The 14,308-nt window shown below is 44.5% G+C and overlaps 1 protein-coding gene across 1 annotated transcript; it reads left to right on the top strand.

The window, feature by feature from the left end:
• Positions 1-1,771: 1,771 nt before the first annotated feature.
• On the top strand, positions 1,772-13,910 carry LOC311303508 (E3 ubiquitin-protein ligase TRIM35-like). Its single transcript, XM_084430030.1, has 6 exons — positions 1,772-2,421; positions 8,589-8,684; positions 8,891-9,121; positions 9,239-9,261; positions 9,343-9,461; positions 12,759-13,910. The coding sequence occupies exons 1-6, from the start codon at positions 2,026-2,028 to the stop codon at positions 13,301-13,303; spliced, it is 1,410 nt and encodes a 469-aa protein (XP_084286156.1). The 5' UTR covers positions 1,772-2,025; the 3' UTR covers positions 13,304-13,910.
• The last annotated feature ends 398 nt before the right edge of the window (positions 13,911-14,308 follow it).

Genomic DNA, 14,308 nt, shown 5'->3' with positions numbered 1-14,308 from the left:
TGGTGGTGGATGAGGAGAGATTCCCCTGACATGATTGTAAAGCGCTTTGGGTGTACAGTAGTACATATGAAAAGCGCTATATAAATACCTCACTCAATCTCAATCTGCGTTCGCGCCCTCATTCATCTTCCCACACCTGTTTCCCATTTGCCCTAATAATCTTGCTATTTAGATCTGGTGTTCTTCTCCCCTCTTTGTTGATTTATTGTTTGTTCATTCATGCCCTTTACTGACACCTCATCATTGGCAATTGTCTTGTCTCTGCTGATCCCCGTTTCCTCTTTGTCTGTTTTTCAGGAGGAATCGATTGATTGATATGGCGTTCCGGATAAGTACCACGATCTGCGAGCGGCGTTCAGTCGTTCCCGGGCCGCTTCTCTCCTTCCCCACCGCCTGTATGATTGTAGGAGAGCCTCAGTCGATGCTCCACTGTTTGGCGGCTTATAACCCCACCTCCTGGTGTGAGCAATTGACATGGGCGGAGTACACTCATAATTATCTGCCCTCATCGTCCACTGAACTGTCCCCATTTTCTTGTTATCTGGGCTACCACCCGCCTCTGTTTCCCTCTCAGTAACCCAATGCCGCCGTTCCCTCGGTCCAGGCCTTTATACTGCGCTGTCATCGCACTTGGAGGAGGGTGAGGTCAGCTCTTTGCCGGACCAGGGAACGCACCCGTCGTATCGCCAACCGGCGCCGGTCCACAGCTCCCAGGTATGTGTGTGGACAGAGAGTTTGGCTCTCCACACGCAATTTACCCCTTCAGGTGCCCACTCGGAAATTGGCTCCCCGTTTCATTGGGCCTTATGCCATCACTAAAGTTATCAGTCCGCTTAACAGAAGCTCTTGACATCACATCTGCTCTGATCAGCTGCTTCCCAGGCACATGAATTATGTTCATACACATTGTAGACTCTTTTGAAGGTGAACAGGGGTCATCATAGGCACTCTGATTGGTCTTTGGCCCCATACGCAGCAGAATGTGATGCACTTTGTGTTGTGACACATTCCTCCCATGTAAAGCGACTTTGAGCTATTGAAAGGCGCTATATAAATAAAACTACTTCTTCTTCTTCTTCTTCTTCTTCTTCTTCTTCTTCCCAAAACATCATTAGTTGACCAGACGGGATAGGCTTCATTGCTCTCGTCCATCGATGAGTCTTGGGTGTCCAACAGCTTGTCGCCGGTGTGTGTTCGTCCCTCCTCGGACACTGTTGGTAAATCCTCACCACTGCTGACCGGGAGCGACACACAAGCCTTGAGTTTCAGAGATACTCTCAGCCAGTCACCTCGCCATAACAATCTGGCCCTTGTCAAAGTCGCTCAGATCTTTATTCCTGCCCATTACACTGACAAAGATTTGAGCATGACAGAAAATTAATGTTGAATTTTCTGATTGGTGTGTTTGATGTAAACTCCCTTTGCGCTCTTGTTTTGTTTTTTAGATATTTATTCTGTTGTACAGCACAATGGCCAACTACTGTTGTTTTTATGTGCTACATAAAGAAAATGTATTTAAATTTTATGTCATTTCATCATGACAGACCCTGGAGAAACTCTCAAATAAAGAGCAATTTATAAAACATGTATATGCATGTTGAGGTCGTTTATAATTAATAGTTTTGTATTTTAATTGTTCTTTTGTGTTTTATTCAAAGTTTCATTATTTTTTAACATTTCAGTGCAGGTCCATTTTGAATACATTTTAGCTGAAGAAATCCTGACGTTCCTGTTTGATCTGTTTGTAAACCCAAAGGTGATCATAAACTCCTCCCTCTTACAACACTAACCAGGAAGAGACTGACTTGTTATTTCTCCTTTCTGTCACACCGACTTTGTCTCAACAAAAACAATAAAGAATAAGCAATCGATGGAGAACAAAGAGAAAAACTTTACAGAAGGACTTTTTGTGATGTTCATTTCTGAACAGACAGCAGATCTTTGATTCTCATTGTGATTCATTTTTGAAAACCGTCGTTCAGAAAGTAAAAGTAAAGTTTAGTTTGCGAGACTCAAACCGAGAAAATGGCTTCAGCAGCTGAAGATGATTATATTTGTCCTGTTTGCTATGAAATCTTCAATGTTCCTGTTTTTCTGTCCTGTAGTCACAGTATTTGTAAAGAGTGTCTACAACAGTTCTGGAAAACTAAGGAAACTCAGGAGTGTCCTGTCTGCAGGAGAAGATCCTCAAGAGAATTTCCTCCAGTTAATCTCACATTAAAAAACTTGTGTGAGTCGTTCCTGAAGGAGAGAAATGAGAAACGTTCATCAGGATCTGAGGAGATCTGCAGTTTACACAGTGAGAAACTCAAACTCTTCTGTCTGGAGGACAAACAGCCGGTGTGTTTAGTGTGTATTAATTCACAAAAACATGACAATCATAAATTCAGACCCATCAGTAAAGTGGTTTCATTATATAAGGTAAGACCAATGTTTATTGTTTCACATGTAAAGAACAATAATTAGTCATGAACATAGATATCATCACATTCATGCATTACTATTTCAATGTCATTTTACTCAACTTTATATGATATTTACTGTGCTGTAAAAGTATTTGCCCATCCAGATTCCTTATGTTTTTGTGTCTAATGCTAAATAGTGGAGCCTTTTTCATAGATAACATTATTTTGCAAAAAAAAGAGCAGAAAATTCAGTTTCTACGATGTTGTTCTTGGGCCTTTGGTGACATTGAGACACTTCTGGGAAGGTTCTCTTACGAGAGGTTCTCTCGTATTGCGTAAGTTGCTTACGCTACGGGAAAGTTGTCTTTCTTCGAGATCTGAAGCCAAAAATTATCCTTAATTTTGTATTAATCCGAGTGCGAAGAGCTTTCAATGTCGACCCTGCGGGCTCGACTTGAAGCTTTCGACCAAGTTGTCGCTCCGCCTGTCCCTGCCGGGCCGCGCAAGAAGAAGCGCCGCTCGCAGAGACCACCGGAGACTGATGTGACTGAGTAGCTCGCCGGAACCTCTCCCTCGAGCTTCTCTCTCGCCCTCTCCGCCCCCCCCCCCCCCCCCCCGGCCGCTCAACCGCCGGCTCTCGCCCGCGCCGCCGCCGCGTCAGGGGATGAGGCGAATGAGATAGACACCCTCCCTCTGTTCGAGCCGCGCAACTGCGCCGCTCACAAGGGATGACAGAAGCAGACGGTCACGAGCAACGTTCAGCGCGCGCGCCTCACTCACCGGCGAAAAGAGGAGAGAGTGCGTTAGTCCCGCTGCGGCCGGACCAACCGCCAATTCTCACACATTTCTCAGTCCCCTCTTAAGTTCAGGCGGCTGGAAATATGACTATTGCAGTAAACGAGCCTGTTTTAAATACACGCACGCCTGCAAACAAACGCCGACGCGACACATGAGTTCGCTCTCTTATATGCTCGCGCTAACCGAAAGCTAATGTGTTCTCCCCTGTGGCTCAGTGGCAGAATCATAGGCTTTCGCGCCAGAGACCCGTGTTCGCTCTCGGGGCAGATAAAAATTTATGCTGCTCGCTTCTCCGAGCTCGCGGCCAGTTTTTCTTACTTACAGAAAGCGAACCCGCCTCTCGCACCACACCTACTCATGGTGCTCGAGTACTTATGAGCGTCTAAACACGAGGGAAGAAAAGACGGTTAAGTCCCGCTGCGGCTGGACCACCGTCAAAGCTTCACGCTCTGTCAGTCCCCGTTGCCACGGCTACTGCAGATGTTTACCTTGCAGCCAACGAGCCGGTATATCTACCCGCTCGCCTGCGCGCAACTGCCGTTCTCACAGAGAAATCTCAAAAGAGCATAATGTCTGGTTGCACGGCTGACGCCGTATGTGTTTCAAGTGCAGTGAATGTGCATAAAGCTCATAAAGCAGGCAAAAGCCGCTCGAGTGTTAAAAGTCCACCTCCCCGTGCCCACACCTACTCACTGCCCGCTCTGTCACACGGCCTCGCACGACCGGTCATGTTTTGAATGTAAGTCCTGTGCCCGCCCTCGAGCGCTCACACATACTAACGAACATTTCGCCCCCGACGCCGCCAACGCGCCTCACACTATATGTTCCCCGTCCAAAGCCACCGGGACACTGTGTGTAAAACGGCCAGCTATCGCTGCGTGCGATCCGCCGTATCTAAGCACCAAGAGCGCGCGCGCTGCGCCCGCCCCTCCGTTTCGAGCTCTCGAGCCCGCAATGCGCGGCGATCGGAGCCCGGAGGCCATTCTGCCCCTGGCTGCACACGCAAAAGCGTGGGAAGCTATTCCAGGCGCATCAGAATGGGTGCTAAGCACAGTAAAAATGGGCTATACTCTGCAGTTCGCTCGCCGCCCTCCGCGCTTTCAGGCGCGTACCGAGATGAGAGTGAATGGAGAAGTAGCACATCTACTTCGAGCAGAAATAGCGACACTTCTGTGCAAAGGGGCTATAAAACCGGTTCCCCCTTCTATGAGCGAGTCGGGCTTTTACAGCCGTTATTCCTCGTTCCCAAGAAGGACGGAGCTCTCAGACCGATTTTGGATCTGAGATATTTGAACAAAGCTCTTATGAGAAGACCGTTCAAAATGCTCACAACCAGGCAGATCCTCGCGCAAATTCGCCCGAGGGACTGGTTTATCTCTCTCGATCTAAAAGACGTGTGCTTTCAGATCCAGATAATACCCCGTCACAGGCCATTCTTGAGATTCGCCTTCGACGGTCAGGTATATCAATACACCGTCCTGCCGTTCGGCCTGTCTTTAGCACATTCACGAAGTGCATGGACACGGCTCTCGCTCCCCTGAGAGGTCGGGGAATGCGAATTTTGAACTATTTGGACGATTGGCTGATTCTAGCACAGTCAGAGGCCGAGCTCATCGCCCACAGAACAGTGCTTCTCAGCCACCTGGAAAGCCTGGGGCTCACGGTCAACTGGACCAAAGAGCTCACTAGTGCCCAGTCAATCAACCTCTTTTCTGGGTTTGGATCTGGACACCGTGGCAATGACGCCACGCCTGTCGACACAGCGCACGCGCTGTATTCGACGCCTGGCCGCGTCCTTCCACCCGGGCAGCACCACACCTCTCAAGACATTTCAGAGGATGCTGGGTTGTATGGCTTCAGCTGCAGCAGTGCTTCAGCTGGGTCTATTGCGTATGCGCCCGCTACAACGCTGGTTGAACGCCCGAGTGCCTCACAGAGCCTGGGCTTCTGGCGGCATTCGAATCAGAGTGACTCAGAGCTGCGTTTCAGCACTGAAGCCCTGGTTAGCGGCCGACTGGTACCAGCGGGGAGTGACAATGGGAGCCGTCTCACACCGCAAAGTTATCTCGACAGACGCTTCCACCTCAGATTGGGGCGCTCTTTTCGAGGGTAAACCGGTCTTTGGCCTGTGGTCAGACCAGGAGAAATGCCTCCACATAAACTGTTTGGCGATGATAGCGGTCGAGAATGCGCTCAAGCGCTTTCTCCCATTCATACGGGACCACCATGTGCTAGTCCGCTCGGACAACATGTCCGTGGTGTCCTATGTGAACCGACAGGGCGGTGTCAGGTCCAGAAACCTGTGCAAACTGACAGAATGCCTTCTCGTGTGGGCTCACCGCTCGTTGCGCTCGCTGAGAGCCGCGCACGTGCCGGGCCACCTGAATGTCGGCCCAGACAGACTGTCCAGAGACATCATTCCCCCGGGAGAATGGTCCCTGCACCCCCAGACAGTCCAGTTCCTCTGGCGCCTATTCGACAGAGCGGAGGTCGACCTCTTTGAGTCGAAAGACAACGCTCACTGCCCGATATTTTTCTCGAAAAGCGAGGACGCGCTGTCCCAAACCTGGCCCAGCCTCCCGCTGTACGCTTTCCCTCCGATCTCCCTGTTACCACAGGTCATCACGAGGATCAGGGAAATGCACCACCCAGTGCTTCTTATAGCCCCGCGTTGGGAGAACCGAATCTGGTACCCAGAGCTAGTGAGGCTGTCGCACTCATCCCCATGGCCGATCCCGGTGAGAAAGGATCTCCTCTCTCAAGCCGGTGGATCGATCTGGCATCCCCATCCGGAGCGATGGTCTCTGCATGCATGGGTGATCAACGGATACCCGTTGTCCTGCCAGAAGGGGTCGTGAACACGATCACGCAGTCTAGAGCTCCCTCCATGAGAAGGCTCTATGCGGCTAAATGGTCTGTGTTCTCTAAATGGTGCGCTACTAAGAGCTTGGATCCACGTACATGTGGGGTCCCACGGGTGCTCTCCTTCCTCCAGGAGCTGTTGGACAAGGGCAGGTCCCCTTCCACGCTCAAAGTGTATGTGGCGGCTATTGCAGCGTTCGCTGAGACGACGCGCAGCCGGGCAATAGGAAGGAACAAGCTTATTATCCGTTTCCTCAGAGGAGCCAGGCGGATGAATCCCCCGCGGCCCCCCCTCGGTTCCTATTTGGGATCTGTCCTTGGTCCTGGAGGCCCTGAAGGCTTTTCCCTTTGAACCGCTTGAATCCGTGGATTTAAAGTACCTTTCGCTCAAAACCGTTTTTCTGATAGCTCTGTCTTCAGTAAAACGCGTGGGAGATCTGCACGCGCTATCTGTTAGCCCTGCATGTCTTGAGTTCGGACCAAATGACTCAAAAGTCATTCTCAGACCGAGACTCGGCTATATCCCCAAAGCGATTGGAACCCCCTTTAGGGCGCAAATCATCTCCCTTTCGGCTCTGCCAGCATCCGATAACGGGGACAGTGATAGCCTCCTATGCCCTGTTAGGTCGCTGAGAGTTTATATCACGCACTCCGCCGCTTTCAGGCATTCTGAGCAGCTCTTTGTTTCTTTCGGCGGACGCACCAAGGGTCTCGCCGCCTCGAAACAAAGCCTGTCCAGTTGGATAGTGGACGCGGTTGCAGCAGCTTACGCCTCCAAACACCTGCAGTGCCCTTTGGGTATCAGAGCCCACTCCACTAGAGGCATGGCCTCTTCGTGGGCCAGCGGAATTTCTATTCACGATATTTGTATGGCGACGGGTTGGGCCTCCCCATCGACATTCGTGAGGTTTTATAACCTGGAAGTTCCTGCCTTGCAGGCTAAACTGTTGTCAGTATAAGTGGCATGTATGCTCTGCCCAGTCGCTTGTGCGCAGACTACGTTCACATACTGGTGATATTTCTGGTATGGCACTAAGGGAAGGAGTGTTTTGTACTCAGACCGGCTGTGCCGCTCTGTTCCTTTATTCCCCGTTACGCGCTGTGTACCAGTGCTGGCCCGCGCCGCTGGCCGCCTGTCATACACTCTGTTGCATGGGGGATTATTCGCTCCACAAATAGACCAGTGAATCTGCTCTATTTCTTCGCCCTATTATGTGCTTATGTACTGTGTGGGCCCGCGCTGCCGGCTGCACTGTTTACGTTGATATGTATAGGCTGTGCCGCTCTATCTTATATACGAAGTGAAGTGCTTTGTACATGTGTTGGCCCGTTTCTCTGACCGGCCACCTGTTTCAGCGTAATGTTTTCCCCGGTCTCCCTGGGATTCATGTGCTGTATGCTCGGCGCGCACGGCGTTGACAAAGGGTTCCCGTAGCGTAAGCAACTTACGCAATACGAGAGAACCTAACGTAAGAATACGTACTCGGTTACCTAATGTAACCTCGGTTCTCTCTAGAAGAGGGAACGAGTATTGCATAACCTGCCGTGACGCACCAAGAGCTTTTTCGCTTCAGACTGTGAAAACCAGAATTTTAGCCTGTGAGCCCGGCTTATATACACACTGACCACACCCATCTTGACGGTTAGAGGGGTGTGGAGGCACCCTCTCATAGGATGTGACATTTCACAGGGCTCACTGATAGGCTTAAGCAGTTGCCGCCGAGCAGCCAATGAACACGCTTATACAGCCTGCCATGGTCTGCCGGCTGCTGCACTGCATTGACAATGAATACAAAATTAAGGATAATTTTTGGCTTCAGATCTCGAAGAAAGACAACTTTCCCGTAGTGTAAGCAACTTACGCAATACTCGTTCCCTCTTCTAGAGAGAACCGAGGTTACATTAGGTAACCGAGTACGTTTTACTGTGCCGAGTTTTTTCCATTTGGATATAATGGCTCTCGCTGTGGTTCTTTGAGTCCAAGAGCCTTTGAAATAGCTTGGTAATCCATCACAGACGGATGTATTTAATCACCGTCTTCATCATTATTACCTTTCTTTCACCTTTGTCAATAGTGTGTTACTGTTTAAGACCCTTTAACCAACTTCATGCTGTTGAAAAAGTCCTAAGTCCATGCTGTTTATTTGATTGAACAGGGCTGCAGTGATCAGGACTGGCTGTGTTTAGTCCAGCTGAACAACATTATAAATACAGTTTCAGAGATTTGAGGAATTAGTAACTATGGGGCCAAATACATTATCACACAGGCCCAGTTAGTATTGAATAACTTTTTTGCTTCAGTAAATAACATTGTCATTTACAAACTGTACTTTGTGTTCACTCAGTTTGCCTTTGTTTTATGGTAAGTTTTAATTTCTGAATCAATTTAGTATGAGATTTACACAAAAACTAAAGAAATCAGGGTGGGGGTCAATACTTTTGCACAGAATTGTATGATCATATCACTGTATTTTCTTCTCTTCACTGTAATCTGGTGTTTAATGTATTTTTGTTCAATTCTAGGAGGAGCTCAATACAGCACTGAAGTCCTTACAACAGAAACTTCAACACAATGAAGAGAAGAAAGGAGAGTTTGAGAAAACAGCTCAACACATCAGTGTGAGGAAACAGAATCAAGAGTCATTTTCATTACAGCTCTAGGATCACTTTATACGGTTATAAACTGATATATTTAATATAATGGATTCCAGTTGATTATTTCTGTAAATGACGAGAAGCTGCTTCTTCTTCTGGATCCGTTATATGTCGGGTATCCGAGATTTGTGTTGATTGAGATGATTGAAGTGAATGTGATTTAATTTCAGTCTCAAGCTGAGCACACAGAGCGTCAGATTAAAGAAGAGTTTGAGAAGCTTCATCAGTTTCTCAGAGACGAAGAAGAAGCTACAATCACTGCACTGAGAGAGGAAGAGGAGCAGAAGAAGCAGAGGATGAAGGAGAAGCTGGAGGAGATGAACACACACATCTCAGCTCTTTCACACACTATCAGAGACATGGAGGAGATGATGAAAGACAATGACGTCTCGTTTCTAAAGGTGACAAATCAATCTGGCTTCATTCTTTGTGCATAAAACAACTTGTATAGAGAGACTCATTGACACTGAGAGTGTTTGATAAGATATTAAAATGTTTTCAAACTCTATATTTTCCAGAACTTTAAGGCCTCAATGGAAAGGTAAGTGAGCTGCTCGTATCTCTTCTCTCAGTGGATCTGAACTCAAATTCACTGCAGTTCTGACTCCTGAATGTTCCTCAGAGTCCAGATCTCACAGCCGGATCCACGGGTGAGTTCTGGAGCTTTGATTCATGTGTCGCGTTATCTGGGTAACCTGCCGTTCAGAGTCTGGAAGAAGATGCTGGAAACTGTCCAACACAGTGAGTCTCAGCAGATTTGACACCAGTGCAGAAGATAGTTCACATATAAACACACACAACGTCAACATTTGATAGAAATATATTTAATAATCACTTGAATTACTAAGTGAATCTGAACTGTATTTCAGAAAATCATCAGATCATACAGCGAACTCATAATGAAAAGACTATTCCTCATGTTTATGTTTATGTATTAGGATACAATAGTGTTTATTGAATACTGCACAGCAAAATCAGCAGTGCTAATTCAACACCTATAGAGTTAAATTCAACACTTTAAAAGTGTCTATATTGGTCCACAATAAATCGAGTTAAAACTACACTTTTCAAAGTGTTAAATATTTAACACTATGACAGAGTTGCAGCAACTCTCTAAATAGTTAACATTTAACACTAGTCAACACTGGTTAGTGTTGAATTTACCCAACACCAGTGCGTAGTGTCAAAATTTAACACCAAATGTGTGTTTTTCTTTCAACACTACAGAGTTGTTGCCATATTAACACTACATAGGATGTAAAGTTTAACATAAAATGCAACTCTTGTAGAATTGATCTGTATTGATTTGTAATACTATTAGGAATCAATGTATACATTTCAGGAGTGTTAAATTTGACTCAAATTGGGTTTGTATTTATGAGATGTGCTTTTTGACAAAAGGAATCTTTTCAGAAATAAAAGCAAAGCATTTAACCTATTGATAACATTGAATGCACATCAAAACAATCCAGAAAGTTAAAATGTAACCTTAGTCTGGGATCATAGAATTCTGTTCATTGTAAAGTTAAAAATAAAAGGCAAAATGCAAACAGTTGTTTTAACAAACTAGTTTTTATTAACGAACAAGTCCCTTTACATCATAGGTTAACTTTTAAAATAAATGAAGGCAAAATATAGCCATTTCTGTCATCAGAATTATGTGAAAGCTGCTCATCAAATGATCTTACTTAAAGTCCTGTACATGTCAGTGAATGTAAGTCCTGTGTCAGTGAAGTTGAGTCAATACCTTCGACTTTGCAACAGTACAGCAACAACATTCAACAGATGAAAAACAGTTGCAGAATATGAGTGGATCAGTTGTGTCCAGTTGCTAACAGTAAAGTTCAGTGAATAGTTGTTTCACAGAGCAGGAAAGGCTGTGCAGATCCAACTTTCTCAAAATCCTGTAGTGCTGGTTCCCTAGACAACACAAAACCAGACCATTTACAATTAATACTATTTGTGTTTTATAAATACAGCAAGTTTATGGTGGAAAAAGTTCAATCATCTTAGACTTTCGTGACTCAAACAATAAACTATTTTGGTTAGATTAAAGCTGGGGTAGGTAAGAATGGTCTAAAAAACTTATTTTTCTAATTTGTTTAAACTTTATGTATATATCAATACATAATTAAAATGTAAGTATTCTGAAAAAGAAAGTATACAAATCGAGTGTATGTAGACCTCTAACGACTGTTTTAAAGACAGCTCATTATTTCCATTCAGTCCACCCTCTCCCTTCTGGGGTCCTTCCAAAGCCACGCCCCCAAAACACATGACCGCGCGACTCCGACAGCTGAGCTGGAAGACGCATTATTAACCTGAGACGAGCGGAGAGGAAGGAGGGCAGTGCATGTAGCATCATGTCAGAATCACATGTAATAAAAAAATCTAACTTTATCATTATGAATATAAACAAATAAGATGTATTTTAGTAGCCTACTCACTATCAAGCTATCATATCGATATTGGTAAAGTTTAAAATATATATTTTTTGATTCGCTAACGAGCTAGTTATAACTATAAGGCAAAGCTAAAAACAGGTTGCATTGATACACGTTTTTCCATTTCCATTAGTTGCACTGTGATGAAGATGAATTTCGTGTAAGATTCATAACATATAACGTTAGGCCTACTAGCTGTTAAACATGTATTTTGTTATGTAAAGTTCACCCCACAGCGGAGCCTGCCGTGAACGCGCAGGCTAGTAAACATGCAGGGTCACCGATGACGACGGATAAGGTCGCTAGATATAAGGTTAGCAGGTTTCAATTGTTGCTTTGCACAGTGCGTGACATTTTATCTGTATGTTATGCGGCTAGAGTTTTAACACTGAGTCAATGGGCTCCGACGGGCTTGTTTATCGTCATCGGTCTTTTTCCTTTTTCCTGTCTTTGTTGTATGAGCAGGTTCCACTCGAGAAATTGGCAGTTTTGGTTGTTTGTCCGCCATTAGCACAGCTGCTCGCCACACCGGCAATCTTGATTTTGAACGACGGTACGCGCTGTAGGGGTAGGGGCGATCAGCGCGTACGCGAACTTGATTGACACTGCTAAGACACTCCTCCTGGCTCTGAAGGCATCTGATTGGTTCTTTACATTCGCACCGAATGGCAGTGATTGGTCAGAGTTTTTAATGTCCTGCAGCTGCTACAGAGGTCTGATTGTTTTCATTCCTTTTTCTGAACACATAATGTATTGACTACTCTCAGGATGGAAGGACCATTTCACCCAGTATAAAAAAAGTGTTTCTGAACAGGATTACCTACTATAGCTTTAAGACTTGAATTTACTGATTTCCAAGTAAATTAAAGACTTAATTCATCCAAAAATGTAAATTCTGTCATTATTCACCCTTATGTTGTTCCAAACCAGTAAGAGTTTTGCTCATCTTCGGAATACTTAAAGGGATAGTTCGGCCAAAAATGATATTTAACCCATGATTTACTCACCCTCAAGCCGTTCGAGATGCATATGTCAATCTTTTTTCAGACGCACACATTTTCAGTTATTTTAGAAAATGTCTTAGACCTTTCAGTGGTTATAATGTGAAGCAATGGGGTCAACCTCCTTCAAGTCCCAAAATGTGCATGCATCCTTCACAAAAGTAATCCATTCGGCTCCAGGGGGATAAACGAAGGCCTTCTGAGGGTAATCCGTGCGGTTTTGTCGTAAAAATATACATATTTAAAACTTTATAAACGAAAATAACTTGCTTCCGGCAACGGTCGACGCGCGTTCACGAAGATGGATGCTGGCGTATGACGTAGGACGTAGCGTAGGAAGCGTTGTGACGTAGAACGAACGTGACAGCGCAGCCAGTAAATATGTATATTTTTATGACAAAACCGCACGGATTACCCTCAGAAGGCCTTCGTTTATCCCCCTGGAGCCGGATGGATTACTTTTGTGAAGTAATGCACATTTTTGGACTTGAAGGAGGTGGACCTCCTCTATGACTCTTTCAACAAAAGGAAAATGTTTTACATTTCTAATACATCATATTTCATCCTGTAATCTGATGTTATTCTCTTTGCAGCTCCGTTGACTCTGGATCCAAACACAGCAGATCGTCGTCTCACACTCTCTGCTGATCTGACCAGTGTGTCGGTCAGTGATGTATATAAAACACTTCCTGATAATCCAGAGAGGTTTGACAGGTGTCCATGTGTCCTGGGATCTGAGGGCTTTAACTCAGGAACACACTGCTGGGATGTGGAGGTTGGAGACAATACACGCTGGAGTCTTGGAATAACAACAGCATCAAACCAAAGGAAGGGAGTGGATTTCTTTGAGTCTAATGTCTGGTATGTGTGGTACTGGAACAGCAAATACATCTCACATTCCCCAGAGCAACGCCACACTGTCTTCACTGTTAAGCAGAAGCTTCAGCGTGTGAGAGTTCAGCTGGACTATGACAGAGGAACAGTGTCATTCTCTGATCCTGTAACTAAAGACTGTCTGCGCAGATTCAGGACATCCTTCACAGAGACTGTCTTTCCATTCTTATTTAATCTCTGCACAACTTCTCCTCTGAGGATCTTACCAGTTAAACTGTTTATTACAGCAGAAAATCACAGTTAAATCTGCTTCTGCTTCTAGATTAATACAGTTTTGCAGATTATGCTTCAATAATAACACTGTAATCAAAGGGTCTCATTGATCAATCACACTTCAGTGTAAAGTTTAGAGCCAATTTTACCCTTGTGTTTCCTTAAGGACATGTTTGTCTCTTTCTGTTTTTTTTAAATAATTTTTTTCCTGTGTTAATGCAAACTGCATACATTTTTGCACAAGTGTGTATTTTTATTAGAATTTTCTTCTTTCATTTCCACATTGTACACAAAATATTTACACTCAGGACCTTGAGGACAAAAATGTCCCCATTGAAACTCATTAAACTGCCAATTTATTTTTATCCCAGGGCCATTTAACTATAAACTGATGCAGTCTTTGTTAATAGACTTTTGTTTTGTTGGCAAAGCTTTAAAATAAAAAAAATAAAAATGTTTCAAGATGGTGCCGTTTTCTCAGGTTTGGTCTATAAAGTTTTCTGCTTCTGCATATTAGAGTCAACTGGATAAATGATTGTGTAATAATTGTGTTTGTGTTGCTGTGAGGTTTTGTGTGAGGAAACTTGGAGTAACTACAGCATTAAACCAGAGGAAGGGACGTGATTTCTTCAACAGTGATGTTTGGTGTGTGGAGTATGGATGTGTTATTAAGTCCGGTTTTCAATATTTAATCAATATCCATACAACACACGTTTTCATTTATATTTCACTTTACATAAATAGAGCTTTTAGAGACCATTTTAGCATTCATGTTTTCAGGCTAATTATCACTTAACAGATTCATTTTAATCACATGTTATCAGATTCACATGTTAATAAAGTATAATTATATTTCTAGTCACTGAACCAGTTAATTTTAAACATGCAAAAATTTAAGTTTTTGTTGTGAATGAATATTTATTTCAGTTATATAGGTTAGATCTTTTTTGTTGTTGAAATAATCCACAAAAGTGTTAATGAAATATACATGCTTAGTATAGAAATACTTGATTCGGCTGATTACAAATCGCGGTTA

The sequence above is a fragment of the Rutilus rutilus genome (genome assembly GCF_951802725.1).
Source record: "Rutilus rutilus genome assembly, chromosome: 14".
In the NCBI taxonomy this organism is placed as follows: domain Eukaryota; kingdom Metazoa; phylum Chordata; class Actinopteri; order Cypriniformes; family Leuciscidae; genus Rutilus; species Rutilus rutilus.
The sequence above is the reverse complement of the archived record's forward strand: the minus strand, read 5'-3'. Positions and strand labels throughout refer to the sequence as shown.

Excerpts from the sequence above, each read along its gene's own strand:
- LOC311303508 (XM_084430030.1), top strand. The coding sequence starts at position 2,026 with ATGGCTTCAGCAGCTGAAGATGATTATATTTGTCCTGTTTGCTATGAA. Across the intron at positions 9,122-9,238 it reads ATGACGTCTCGTTTCTAAAG|AACTTTAAGGCCTCAATGGA; the intron begins GTGACAAATCAA and ends TATATTTTCCAG. Across the intron at positions 9,462-12,758 it reads GCTGGAAACTGTCCAACACA|CTCCGTTGACTCTGGATCCA; the intron begins GTGAGTCTCAGC and ends TTCTCTTTGCAG.